General features: G+C 45.7%; 1 protein-coding gene across 1 annotated transcript in view; it reads left to right on the top strand.

Moving 5' to 3' along the window:
* Positions 1 to 4,423: 4,423 nt before the first annotated feature.
* BCKDHB (branched chain keto acid dehydrogenase E1 subunit beta) overlaps positions 4,424 to 14,824 on the top strand; it is an 89,368-nt gene continuing 78,967 nt past the window's right edge. Inside the window, exons 1-3 of the mRNA XM_064169321.1 lie at positions 4,424 to 4,617; positions 6,251 to 6,328; positions 9,488 to 9,556. Coding sequence (XP_064025391.1) covers positions 4,437 to 4,617; positions 6,251 to 6,328; positions 9,488 to 9,556 — 328 coding nt within the window. The 5' untranslated portion in view covers positions 4,424 to 4,436. The remainder of the gene's footprint in view (positions 4,618 to 6,250; positions 6,329 to 9,487; positions 9,557 to 14,824) is intronic.

Below are 14,824 nucleotides of genomic sequence, written 5' to 3'. Positions count from 1 at the left end.
GAGTGACTGCATTGGTGCAGACCCCAGCACCACACTGACTGCAGAACTGCAACCTGAGTGTGATCCAACATCCAAAATGTTTGTAAATTAGTCCAGGAAAAAGCCCAGCACTTGGAACACAGTCCAATGGCAAAGAAGGTCAAGCTAAAATGGAGAGCTGATATGTAGAAAGGAAAAAAATGCAATTTGTGTTACATTTAGGAGAACTGACAGCTGGGTATGGGGGTTTGCCTGTATAAAATTAGTAGCAGAGATGTCCCAGCAGTATGATCCATTCTGGGGTAGCTTTGATCATTCACACCCTGAATATAATGGTCTTATGTTTGAGAGCAGTGAAGTGTGGGCCTGGATACTGCACTGATTTGTGAAATATTGCCTCTGGCTGTTGACACCAGTTCAACAAATGGACACCTGAGGCACAGAAACTGATGTCACCATACTTAAGTCTAAGTATTAACACTGTATGGCAGGACTATGACGTCTGCTTGTTTAGCTGCTGGTAGAGTACTAATTCTGTATCTTTAATTTAGAGAAATTAGCATCTCAGGGTGAGATGTACTGGCGCTGTAACTGATCACAGCTCCCACTCTGATCAGCAGCAGGGCAAGGTCGGTCTATGGCAAGGCAAGTGGAATCTCAAATGCTTATTTAAACATGTTGCTTGGTAGATGGTTATCTCTAGAGCAAGCACTGCCATAAGCAGGCACAACACTGTGGAAACCTGTAGGCAATTCATGTGACCCAAAGGTGACTTCTTTAGATCACAAGATCATTACTTAAAGCAAACTAAATGGAATGAAACTGTCTTCTGATAGAAGAGAGTGGATGGCAGATTTTCCTTTCACACTTCTACCTGTACAGATGGTAATGTTTACAGTGTATTGTTTAAATCAGAGCTAGTGAATCATCATAGAATGGCTCAGGTTGGAAAGGACTGAAGAGACCATCTACTCCAACCTGCCCACCATGGGCAGGGACACCTTTTAACTAGGCTCAGCTGCTCAAGGCTTCATCTGACCTGGCCTTGAACACCCCTGGGAAAGAGGAATTCACAACCTCTCTGGGCAGCCTAGTCTAGCAACTCATTACCTTCATATTGAAGAACTTCTTCCTAAGATCCAGTCTTAACCTACTTTTCCTCAGCTTAAAACCATTGTCTTCTCCAATTGCTAGATAGCCTTGTGAAAAGTTCTTCTCCAATATTTCTGTGGGATCCCTTCAAGTATTGGAAGACAGTTATAAGATCTGTTCAGAGTCTTCTCTTCTCTAGGCTGAACAACCCCAGCTCCCTCATAATAGAGGTGCTCGAGCCCTTGGATCATCTGTGTGGCCTCCTCTGGACTCGAATCTGGAACACTGTTCCAGGTGGGGTCGCACAACAGCAGAGTAAAGGGGAAAGATCACCTCTCTTGCCCTGCTGGCCAAGCCCCTCTCGATGCAGCCTAGGTCACTGTTTGCCTTCTGGGCTGCATGAGTGTACTGCTGGCTCTATCAATCAATGCACACAAGTCTCTCTTCAGAGCTACTCTCAGCCAGCTCTGCACCCAGCCGGCATTTGTGCCTGGATGCTATCAGTCTGAATAATGTAGATAGCACAAAGGCAGAACTGTGCTTCAGATTTACCTACAGAAGGCTTCCTTAAAAGGCAGCTCCTTGAAGCAGACATGGTACTGCACTGTGCTCTAGAGGAATGACTAACCACGGGAGACTGCAAGGCTTTGGGTCAGCGAGCTCCTAGCAGGAGCTGATCCATCATATGTTTTTATTCTTCCTTCTTTAACTTCCACTGAACACAACTAAACTATAAGCAGGCCCCAAACCTGACCAATACACTGGAGCATAACATCAGAACAGCAGAGAAGCATACCAGCATGTTTTACATATAATCTGCTGGATGGATATTGTTTTATCCCAAGAATCTGCAACACAGGACTTCAGAATAGTTGCTTTTTGAACACTGCTCATAATGTCAGTTGTAGCTATGCATGAAGAATCCATCTCTCTACTCATTTCTGAATCCAGCTGAGTTTTTCCAGACTACTTCCTGATTAGCAAAACAGCAATTCTTGCAACAGGTATTTTAGAACTGGAAGGTGTCATTGTGATAGCTTCAGCAGAACTTCACCTACTGGTTTTGGTATCAAGATCCTAATTTTTGTTTAAGCTACAGTACATCTTCTACAAAGACATCTACTTAATATTTGAAGAATGAAGTGATGAGAATCCAGCATGTTCTCAGGTAAATAGATTCTGTATTTAATTATCCTCCAGGTGAAAACTGTGTCCTTATTCCTTGTACAAACTGGACTTCATTGTAGGGTTTTTTTTCAAATAGAATTATAAACTGCTGACTATCAGAAATCATTTCCCTGCACAGGCATTTCTAGATAGAGTCAGAGTAGGAAATAGAGTTAAATATGCTCTGTGGTTTTGAAGCAATTAAAACTGATTAAGCAAAGGAGAGTGGGATTCTCTTCCCATAATTATGAAATGCTGACATTTTATAAAAAAAAAGCTGAATTATGTCTCTGAGGATATACACTGATTCACTTAATATTAGGGATTATTCATGTAATTTGGAAGTAGGATAAGTGTGATAATTCTGGGAAAGCGTTTAAAACCCTAAATGGCAGTTGGGGATGAAAGTTAAGAGCCACTACTCTAGACAGAAAGGAAAGCATTGCCTTAACACAGACGTGAGGAGATGAGGCAGAAACACCCGGGTGATTTCTGACCCTGCCTGCAATGGAGTACAAAACTACTACACTAAAATGTCTTTCCCCCCCCCTGCTCTCTGCCACACTACAACTTCTCTAGCTCCAGATACAGGGTCCCTAGTCAGCTTTTCATCAGAGTCCAAAATCATTTCTCTGCTCAGCTGCAAAACGAGCCCTGTTATTTACGCTAGCTAAGATGAAGCCATTCACTGCTATGTCCCTTTGCTCAAAACTGCTGCTGCTCTGCTCTTTTTCATTTTGCCTTGCTTGTGCCTAGGAGTAAGACTACTCTCTCTGTTCACCTCTGACCTGTAGAGGACTGATGGTAAGAACAGATGGGTCAAAAGCTACAGCTCTTTTCCACAGTACACTTCAGCAAATAGTTGTATGTGCCCAAGAAAGTGATGACTGTCCCCAACTAGCAAACTAACCCATTTGTGTGAGGAAGTAGGGCCAGGGAAGAAAACAGCTCCAAAGTTCAAGTAAACTACAGAAAAAGGATGATGAAGCAGATCATAATCGGGTAGAAGAAAAAAGTCAGCAAAGGAAGCAGGACAAAAACCACAGTGCCAATACACAGTGTCAGTGTGACAAGAGTGCTCACCAGCAGCTCCTGTAATGGGGTGAGAGCAGCTAACTGCTGGACTGGAAAATGTGCTACACAGCTCCTCCAATGAACTACAGTAGCAAGGAAAGCTTAGAGCAACACTGCAACATGACAGACAGGACTTCTGTATATAGAATCATACAATCAACCAGGATGGAAGAGACCTTCAAGCTCATCCATCCCAAACTATCAAATCATCAGACCATGGCACTAAGTGCCCCAGCCAGGCTTGGCTGCAACACCTCGAGGCACGGCGACTCCACCAGCTCCCTGGGCAGCCCATTCCAATGCCAATCACTCTCTCTGCCAACAACTTCCTCCTAACATCCAGCCTAGACCTGCCCTGGCACAGCTTGAGACTATCATCAGATGTAGGAGACAACAATCACTAAAAGAGCAAGGAGCATCTTTGCCTGTGTTGAAAATGAAGCAGTTCCTGGTGTATCTGACCAGAGTTACTGCCCTTTCACTTGAAGAGATGATGCCATATATACACCATTCTAATTTCTAGTCTCCTGCACCAGGGTGGTGAGAGCATCTTCAAGAGGAACGTGAGGTGGTAAGAACACGAGAAGTAACGTTTTATGTAAGCCGGCAAAGAAAACACACATAGGAAAGACTTCAACTTCAGCTGCGCCCCAAGAGATGGAATGGAGCTGTGAGCAGCAGCGTTTGGAAAACGAGACCTTGAGCTTCGACAAGGCCAAATGCCAGGTCCTGCACTTGGCTCACAACAGCCGCATGGAACGCTACAGGCCTGGGGCAGTTTGGCTGCAAAGCCGCACAGCAGAAAGGGACAGGAGGCTGCAGCTGGCCAGAGGCTGGACCAGGAGCAGCGCCGTGCCCGCTGGCCCCGCCTGACGCAGCCCGGCCCCGCCTGACGCAGCCTGGCCCCGCCTGACGCAGCCTGACGCATCGCCTGCCCCCCGGCGCGCCGCGGACCCTCCTCCACCGCCCACCCAAGCCTGACCCCCGCCGCGCAGGCGCAGCAGGCCCCTCCCCGCCCACCTCAGGGCCCTTCGCCATTGGCCCGCCGCCGCGCGCCGCCGGCCAGTCAGGAGGCCGCCCGGGACCCGCCTCCTCAGAGCGCGCGGCGGCCCCTGACGGCGGCGATGGCGGCGGCCGTGGCGGGGCTGTCGCTGCGCGGGGCGCTGGCCCCCGGGGTGCTGGCCCCCGGGGTGGCGACTCGGCGCTGCCGAGGGCTCTGGAGCCGCCTGCCCCCGCTGAAGGCCGCTGCACGCCGGACCGCCGCACATTTTGCCTTCTTGCCGGACCCGGCACCCACTGAGTATGGTGAGAGGCAGGCCGGGCCGGGGGACAGCCCGTGCGCCGGGCTCGCCTTCGCTTTGCTGCCGAGTCGGATCCGCCCCGCCTCGCCGCTGCCTTATTAGCAGAGGCCCCCCGCCCTGGCTGGGGTGGGACTGAGGGAGGGGGAAGGGTTGGCGCCTTCATCCTCCGCCCCCTCGGGTCGCCGTGTCGCGCCCGCCGCCAGCTTCAGCCCTGGGGCCGAGAGCTCGGGCGGCGGCGGTGGGCGTCCATCTCCCGCACTGTGTCTGCGGCGTATTCGCCTGCGGGTTTCCCGTTACAATCTTGGGCTGAGGCTGGGAAGGCCCCTCCCGGGTTGCTTCAGGCATTTTCGGCACCTCCGCCGGCCGCTTGTTGACGAAGTGCCGTTTGGGCAGCCGGTGCAATAGAAGCCGTAGGCCTATCCATCCTCTTAGTCGGAGCTGCAAACCGCTCTCCTGCCTCTATTCTGTTCCAGTGATAAAGCTTTTAGCAGTCGCTCAATAGCTTGCATCCATCCATCCCTTTTTTTTTTATTGGCATGTGCTAATAAACCTGTGATTAATAAAGTGCTGCCTAGTGAGAGGTTTGAGGTTTGGTGTATTAGCTTTACCCATTTTAAGTGCAGTTGTTCAGCATCAAGCCTTCTTTCTTTAACATGTGGATTTGATGCTCCTGACACTTTGATTGTAGTCCAGAGAGCAAGCTGGTGGTCTTGAAAAAATACTAGGTGTCCATAAACAGGAAAGGTTGGACCTTTAAGAAAAATGATACAAGAATAATGAAGTAAGCTTAGAAACGTACAGACATTTAGCTTGGAAAAGGCCCGAAAGATCACCTGAGTCCAGCTCAGCTCTGCACAACCAAGTCCAGCACTAAACCATGCCCCTAAGCACCAGCCTTTTAAATACCTCTGGAGTGGTGACTCAACCACTTCCCCGGGCAACCTGTTCCAATGCTTAATAACCTTTTCAGTAACTAAGTTTTTCCTAATGTCCAGTCTAAACCTTCCCTGTTGCTGCTCAAGGCTATTTCTTCTTGTCCTATCACTTTTTACTTGAGACTGGCACCCACCTCACTACAGCCTCCTTTCAGGTAGTTGAAGAGAGTAATGATGTTTCTCCTGAGTCTTCTTTTCTCCAGGCTAAACAGCCCCAGGTTTCTTCAGCCACTCCTCATAAGATCTGTGCTCTAGACCCTTCACCAGTTTTGTGACCCTTCTCTGGACATGCTCCATCACCTCAATGACCTGAAGTGAGGTCTGGTGAATCTTGGCAGAAGGGATCCCAATCCTCCAAACAATAATGCTTTACTTGGGTTCTTTTGAAAAACCATTGCATTAGCCATTATTCCTAGTGCTAGACTAAGCGTTACAAGGTTGCATTTGCTTCAGCTAAGAGCAGAGTGTTCAAAAACAGGTTGAATACAGGGTAGAACTGTAGTCCTTGGGATTGCTAAATGTGCCATGCTCAATCTCCTCTGTCCTGTAATTTAAGTTTATGCAGAAAGTGGATCTTAGGTGTTCTTAACAGGGATCTTGTTTAGAACTGATGGCTAAGTTTGTTGTCATGTTTTGCACCTATGTTTTCTAATGTGCTTTGCATGAACTGAATTAAGTGGCTAAATACCCTCTCTTGCACAGGGCAAACTCAGAAGATGAATCTCTTCCAATCTATAACTAGTGCCTTGGACAATGCTTTAGCCAAAGATCCAACTGCAGGTATGCTGTACTTGTTAGTCTGTTTGGCTTTGTATAAATTGCTTTTTGTCTTGCCTATTTGTGTTCACTATTAAATACCTTTCTTCTAGCCTTTAAAGTTGTCTCAGGTTATTTCTACACCTTGTTCCCAAACAAAGCTTAAAAATATGTTGTAGTGATAGTTTATTGGGGTGTGTGATCTAAGATACAGTTGTCTTCTGTATTAGTTGAGTGTGTTTTGCTTGAAAGTTGGGACAGAAAAACACTTTGCTTAATGTGCTTCTGGTATTACTGATGTGAACTGTGCTTAAGGGCAGCTTGAATCCACTCACTAAATAAAGGAGTTTTAAAAATGCAAATCTTATTTTTTAATTCCTTCAATTCTCCATGCTCATTAAGTGGTAATTTTTTAGAGACTGACAATGGCCAGGCTTGCTCTGGCCATTCCCCCTTCTCTCCTTCCCCGTCCTTCAAAATCCCTCTCCACTTTACTGATTCCTGTCCATCATAATGCATAGGCTGTATCAGGTTTCTTAGGCTTTTGCAGTCTGGATAACTTATCACTTTGAAGATGCCAGTTCATTATAGCTTGTTTTAGAAGGGTTGTCCCAAAGTCTTTGCCAACAAAACTATTTGCTCCGCTTGTAATGCTTACCCATGACAGGAAGTCTGTTGTGCCTGTTGCCATAACAAAGGCCTGACAGTGGCCAGATGTCTGAAAGAGATGTTTGTACATCAAACATCTGCACAGGCTGTATTATCTTATGTAGTTTGGGTTTTTCTTTTCAGTGTGTTAGGAACTCATTTTGGCCCTGCTTGAACCACTGCTCAGTCTTGTCTGATTAATCATCTGATCTGTTAGGATGAGATCCATGTGTCTGTCCAGTACCATGCCTGTGAAAAACCCCTCTCAGTCTGTGCTGTTGCAGTCACCTTTATCAAATTAAATGTGGACTGAACTCATGCCAAGATCATTTTAGTACTGGAATTCTAGAGTCCAGACACGTGTTGTCAGCGTCACCCTACTGAATTAGTTAGTACTTGCTGCAGTGGAAAGCGCACACTGCATATGGTTCTAGTTGTGTGGGAATTGAGCAGCTCTTTTTTGAGAGGCGGAATTCTTCATATCTCTGTCGATGACAATTAGAATCTGTCCAGGGAAATATTGTCACTGGCTGAAGAGAATGAGTACCTCCATACAAGTCTGCTGATACCAGCATTAAATGGATTTTTGGTTTTTTTTTCCCATGCCAGCTGGCTCAGAAGTGAGTAGCCATATGATAATAGAAAGACCTTACGGAGATTTTAAGTACATAACCCCCCAAACAAATAAATACTAAGCATTAATTAGAGATGATCTGGGGACACGCTCCAGCCGTATGCTCCATGGCCTTGTCAGTTTTAGATCATTATACAAGTTATTTTTCTTCAAGGGGTGTTATTGCTAGGATTGTCAGAGATGTGTTAATCTCTTCTAGGGCTTCCAATCAGAAATTTAAGTAAAAATCATATTTGAAAAGGAAGGAGGCTAACTCATAATTTGTGTATGTTAGAATATGGAAAGTGTTGGCAAGTGTGGGGGTTATGATAACTGACAGCAGTTCATGCGGTGATACTGCTCTATGCAGTCCCCCTTTCAGGGGGAACAGGCCCAGTCCTGTTCAACATCTTTATTGATGATCTGGAGCAAGGGATTGAGTCCAGCATCAGTGAGTTTGCAGATGACACCAAGCTAGAAGCAGCTGTGGAGCTGTTGGAGGGTAGCAGAGCCCTGCAGAGGGATCTGGCCAGGCTGGATGTGTGGGCAGAGGCCAATGGGATGAGACTGAACAAGGCCAAGTTCAGGGTTCTACACTTTGGCCACAACAACCCCAGGCAGCACTACAGGCTGGGGCCAGAGTGGCTGAGAGCAGCCAGGCAGAGAGAGACCTGGGGGTGCTGGTAGAGAGTAGTTGAAGATGAGCCAGCAGTGTGCCCAGGTGGGCAGGAGAGCCAATGGCATCCTGGGCTGGCTCAGGAACAGTGTGGGCAGAAGGACAAGGGAGGTTCTTCTGCCCCTGTGCTCAGCACTGCTCAGGCCACACCTTGAGTGCTGTGTCCAGTTCTGGGCTCCTCCATTGCAGAGAGATGTTGAGGTGCTGGAAGGTGTCCAGAGCAGGGCAGCAAGGCTGGGGAGGGGCCTGGAGCACAGCCCTGTGAGGAGAGACTGAGGGAGCTGGGGGTGTGAAGCCTGCAGCAGAGGAGGCTCAGGGCTGAGCTCATTTCTGTCTGCAGCTCCCTGCAGGGAGGCTGTAGCCAGGTGGGGTTGGGCTCTGCTGCCAGGCACCCAGCAGCAGAAGAAGGGGACACAGCCTCAAGCTGTGCCAGGGGAGGTCTAGGCTGGCTGTTAGGAGGAAGTTGTTGGCAGAGAGAGTGATTGGCATTGGAATGGGCTGCCCAGGGAGGAGGTGGAGTCGCTGTCCCTGGAGGTGTTCGAGCAAAGCCTGGCTGGGGCACTTAGTGCCATGGTCTGGTTGATTGGATAGGGCTGGGTGAGCTTGGAGGTCTCTTCCAACCTGCTTGATTCTATGATTCCATGATTGTAAGGGGGAGTGGTTTTAAGCTGAGGCAATGTAGGTTTAGACTGGATATTAGGAAGAAGCTCTTCAGTATGAGGGTGGTGAGACGCTCGAATAGACTGCCTAGGGAGGTTGTGGGTGCCTCCTCCCTGGGGGTGGTCAAGCCCAGGTCAGATGAGGCCTTGAGGAGCTGAATCTAGTTCGGAGATGTCACTGTCCATGGTGGGGAGATTGGAATAGATGCTCTCTCATCTATTCCAACCTTAGGCATTCTGTAACTCTTTAGTGATTGAATATAATTGTTTCTTGGAATTACTTCTATTCACTTAGATATTGTGATATTATAGAGTATTTCAGCAAAAAGAAGATGAAAGTACAGCTGATTCAGTTTCATGAATTCTCTTCTGAGACATACGTCTGCTGTTGTACTGATTCCTAACTGACTTTGTTCCCTTCTTTATTATAACTAGTCTGTGCATGAGAAGTGCTTAGGTCTAGGTAAATGCTGGAGCAGCCTTAAATGGTAGGTGCTACTTGTGTTAGTGTCTCAGCTTTTGAATCATGTTCATTAAAAATAAGATGCATTACAATGACATTAGCCTCCTGTGTCGTTACTTTTCAGTAATATTTGGTGAAGATGTGGCCTTTGGTGGAGTCTTCAGGTGTACAGTTGGCTTGCGAGACAAATATGGTAAGCTAGCTCTGAAATCTGACATTGGTGTCACATTCACATCTCTGTTCTTCTGTAGCCCTCTGTGGCTTGTGGGAGAAGAGAAGAGCCTTGTAAATGGACTTCTCTTCCTCCCTGTCTTTGGAAACAGGCAAAGCTATGATCTTGCTACCATTTATGCAAGCTTTCAAAGCTGTCAAAACTTGCTGACATGATTGCAAGAATCTTCAATTTCTTCAACTACCTTCATCACTATAACTGCAAACAGACCAAGTATTCCTAACTGTGGCCCTGTTTAATTACTCTAACCAAATCAAAATCTCTTAGTGACAATAAGTGGTAATCCTTTTTTGTCCTGTCTGTCAGGAGCTGCAAACCAATTCCATTAAAGTCTTTGTTAAACACAGCATTTTCTAGCATGCCCTGAAAAACCGATATAGAAGTGATGTGTTATAGCTGTGCTTGAACTTCATCTAGACTGTAATTGGTTTACTTTTTTGGAAGATGCAGTGTGAAAGCCTTCAGAGAAACAGGGCAGCCTTTGTCTCAAAGAATCTGAGAAGTGGCCTTTGTCACTACACTATGCAGGAAAATCTGGTTTGCAAAAGTGTGAAAAAATAACATTGTACCTCATCTCATCACACACTTGAGGTAAGTTCAGTAGAAGAAGAAAACTAGTTGCAAAACTAGTTGCTTGTAGGAACTTCCTAATTTTTGTTGAAGACTTAATTTTTTTAAGTAAGTGTTAAATAGATAATTTCTTTGGAATCTACAGGAGCTTAAGAAAAGGTCTTGTGTGATCTGTGATCTAAATTAAGCAGTACATTGTGTTTATTTTGGAAGAAACTTAATTCTGCTGTTTCTGAGGGACAGTCTCCTGTAGCTGAGTATCAGTGGCTTCTAAGAAAGGCAGGGGAAAAGAAAAGACTTTCAGATTGTATGTTGTTGCACAAGCATGTGAGTCTCATTCACAGTTCTTGATGGATACTATTTCACCACCTGGTTAGTGGTACCTGTTGGCAAAGTCCTTTGCTAGTTTTCCAGTTAGGTTTCTTCTTTGATTATCCATTTGGTGTGGTTTCGTTAAGCACCTGTTTTGCTGTGAGAGGCACAGTTAGTGGAATGCTGAAAATGAAATCAATGCTCCATGCATGGCATGCTAGATAGTACAGAGCAGTTTATAGCTTTTGGAAACCAGGTGTGCTTACAGTAACCTGCGAGCTTTTGCTTTGGCAGTCACTGTCTCCCCCACTGGGCTAGTGAGCAAAAGAAGTTGTACGATGCTGAATTTCAGCAGCTTACTTTCTTCAAGGCACAAAGGTACTGTGTCTGCTTGCAGCCAGTGATTAGTTCATTTTCCTCATCTGCAGGAGATAAGTTACTGCTATCTCGGAGATCATCAAGATATCTCTTGGTGATCCAGTTCTTTGGAGCTGAACCAGACGAGGGAGAAGAGGAAGACTACTCTTAGGATGTCTCAGAAAAGAAGCCATGTTTTGTGGCCTTGTCTCTCTGCCTCAGTTATGTAGACATTTCTCACTTTTTATACATTAGCGTTCAAATAGTGGGGCTAGGACTTCTACTAGCAATGATCTTTAGTTCTGCATGTTGTGATTGGGTTATAGTTCTGTAACCCCAGTGCTAACTAGCAAAAATGAAGTCTCTGAGACAGCAGTCAGTTGCTGTTGAAAAAATAGGCAACAGAAAACTTCAGCTGTGAAATAAATGACAGAAGCTGGTGACTTCATAAGCAACGTTCTTGTTTTTTAAGTGAACATTGCCAGTTTAAAAGACAAAAGGAACAAACATAATTTTGTCAGGTTGTTGCTTTGAGGGTCTTTTGTTTTTCTTTGGTGTAAGAATGTACTACTGGACTGAAAGAAAGCTGTTATTTAATTCTTGTAGTAGGATTTTATTGGTGCTGCATTCAGAAGTGCCTGTTCTGATCAAAGACTCTGATGGTCTCTACCCTAGAGTGCAGGGTGTGCTGCTGAGAGTGCAAAGAACTGTTTACACTGTGTTGATACTGAGTGTGATAAGCAAGAGTCACAGCACAGCAGCAGCCTACCTAGAATCACATTTATTTTATGGGTATAGCAGCACATATTTTTGATGTCATTCTTGAGGAAGATACAACATGACTTTGGGAATATTTGGAAGGAATTCCTTAAAGCATTAGAAGCAACATGGGAAACTGTGGAAGTGTTTATATGGACATTGGGCAAGGGCTAGTGAAAGCTGGTGCTGCTGTTTACTCAGAGAGGGTACTGACCTCGCTGTGATGAATGGGAGCATACATTTGAGAAGGAAAAACTAAGCAGAATCATAAAACAGTTTGGGTTGCAAGGGACCTTCAGAGGTCATCCAGTCCAATCCTCCTGCAGTGAGTGGAGACATCCTCCACTAGATCAGATTGCTCAGAGTCTTGTCCAGCCTGACCTTGAATATCTCCAGGGATGGGGCCTCAACTACCTGCATAGGCAACCTGTTCCAGTGTTCCACCACCCTCATGGCAAGTAGTCCTCTTGTTTCATGTGATTGTAAGGTAAAATGGGTGGGTGCAGAAAGTGCTGGTGAGATCAAATGTGAAAGGTAGGAAGCTATCTCTTTGCATTCATCCAGAGTGTTGCAAAGGTTGTGTTTGCTAGAGGTGAAGTGTGGGCTACAGGAGAAGGAGAAATGTAGAAAATCTCTTTGCTGTTTTCCTGCCAAAACAACAACAACAAAAAAGGTTTATCTTACACATTCATTACAAATAAATTGGTCTAAGTTCTGTTTGTCTTGCAGATTCTGAGATTTAGGCCTAGATGAGAAGTGATATTGATAGTGACTGAGGGAGGAGGAGTGGAGAAGGCATGACAGGAAAAATAAGAGATCTCATGTGCTGCTACTGATGTGCCCTTAGGTAAATGAAGGGAATATCTGAAATACAAGTTTAGACAGAAAGACAAGCCTGAAGATAAAGTGAGTTTAGGAGTCGTTCACATCATGACCATACACTTTTGTAACAGAAGAGATGCCACGTGTGGCTTGGCTTCCTTTGTCACTGGTAGTGAAATCGTGCAGAAAACAGGCAGTGGCTGAAGAGGGAGTGGTGGGATGAAGTATGGGATGTTCTATAAATGCAATTATTACCATGCTGAGGAGAACCAGGAAAGACTGAGCCCCCCCAGGTGGAGGGAATCTATTGAGAGGAGTGTTGCTGTCTGTCAGTGTTCTCTCAGTTTACAGTTTCTGGGTGCAGTGCCTGTTTTAGGCAGGGCCTAGAGTCCATGTGAAATAAAGAGGTCCAGACAGAATCGATGAGCAAGCAACCTCGCGGACCTTACCTGTGCAAGGAGGCGATTCCTCTTCGTCCATTCCCCGTCAGCATTTAACATCCACGTGTGTGGATGCAAATATGAAGGAATGAGAGTTCCCCCCCACCCCACCGAAGACAGAAGTTTCTGGGTTTGATGTGGTTGTAGTTTTTTTCTTTTTGGGGTTGGTTTGTTGGGTCGTTTCTTTGTAGATGTTTCAACCCACTAGGTGGCACTCTGCGCCTGTAAGTAGTTACTGTGATCATTTCCTTGCAAATTCGTAGGTCCTCTTAAAGCACTTTCATGAAGGTCAGGGTCTAAGTGTCACCTAATAATAGTCTAGGGAGAATTTACTATATTAATACTCAGTGTTGTGCTATACAGATGCTGGTTGTTATCCAGCTCTGGAGAGATAGAGGATAAATTTGCTCTCAAAACAAATAGGTCATCAAACCTAAACTTTTTTTTTTGGCCAGGAAAGCCATTTGAAGCCTGAATGCAGAGTAATGTTGTAATATAAACACAGCTCAAGGCCTGTCCTAGGCTTATTGTCTTTGTAAGGTAATAAACCCTCACTGTTAATTGGATGCATTTTTGACATGCTCCAAAGAATTCTGTTTGAGGAATCCTATGTAAGCAAGCCAGCATGTGGAAGATTATTTTCCATGATAACTAAGGGTAGTATGTTTATTTCTATACATCTTAGCTGACCTCTGACATAGGCAATTACAGTTTTCTGGCATATTGCCCTTAGTATGTTTTGCATGTATTGAATGCTTAGAAATCTGTTGCTGTATAATCCTCTGTGCTGAAAATCAGTGCATGTCCAGCAATGTAGATGGAGAGGTCCTTTTGGGTAAGGGTAGGGGGCAAGGCTTGTGCAGTTTCCCCCTTTGTCACCTTCCTCTTGGTCTTGCACAATGGAAGGCACATTTTTGTTTTATTCCTTGTCTCCTTCCCCATCACTCTGGCAGGTTAATTGTCACCATTTTGCAGAGCTTGCTTACTCTTGTCTGTAGGGCATCTTTACTGAGGTGGTGCATGTCTGCCGTGCCAACAGTCCTGCCCTCTAGAGGTGTTTGCTTCTCTCCAGCAGAGGTGAAAGCTGCGGGACTGAAAGCACACTTCTTCTCACCATATCTTTTCATAGCCTAGGTAATGTGTGCAGCCTTTTTCCTTTTCTTTAAACATTTTTTTTGCTTTAAGTGGAAGAACATTAGCATTTTCTTCAAAAGCCTGAAATAACATTGGAATGACACAGCTGGACACTTGTCTTTGAGTTTGCAGACAGGTTTGAAATGATGGTCTTGGAACATGGTCCTGGTGCTCTGCCTGAGGTGAGAAATAGTTACAGCATGTAAAGAGCAGTATCACCCACCTAACGGAAGTACAGAGGAGATCAAACGTAGGGATTAGATGGCAGAGCCACAGAACTGCTGTGGTTGGAGGAGACGTTTCAGATCATTCAGTCCAACCATTAACCCAGCACTGCAAAATCACCGCTAAACCACATCTACATGGATGGAACCCCTCCAGGGATGGGGGCTCCACTGCCCTGTGCAGCCTGGGTCAGGGCTTGATAGCCCTTCTGGGAAAGAAATAGTTCCTCATGTTCAACCTAAACCTCCCCTGACACAACTTGAGGCCATTTCCTCTTGTCCTGCCAGTTGTTCCTTAGGAGAAGAGACCAACCCCCACCTGACTCCAACCTCCCTTCAGGGAGTTGCAGAGAGCCAGAAGGTCTCCCCTCAGCCTCCTTTTTCTCCAGGCTGAACAACCCCAGTTCCCTCAGTTGCTCCTCACCAGACCTGTGCTCCAGACCCTTCACCAGCTTCTTTGCCCTTCTCTGGACCTGCTCCAGGAGGGTAAGAAATGGGAGGGAAAAACAGAGGATCAGATGAAAACAGAAAAGACTGAGAAACAAGAATAGCAGAAATAGTGATTGACAAGGAAAGCTACTTAAAAGAATGCCAGAGCAGGTTTTATTTCT

Source organism: Pogoniulus pusillus, chromosome 31, assembly GCF_015220805.1.
Source record: "Pogoniulus pusillus isolate bPogPus1 chromosome 31, bPogPus1.pri, whole genome shotgun sequence".
NCBI classification, from domain to species: Eukaryota; Metazoa; Chordata; class Aves; order Piciformes; family Lybiidae; genus Pogoniulus; species Pogoniulus pusillus.
This window is presented reverse-complemented; position numbering and strand designations above follow the sequence as displayed.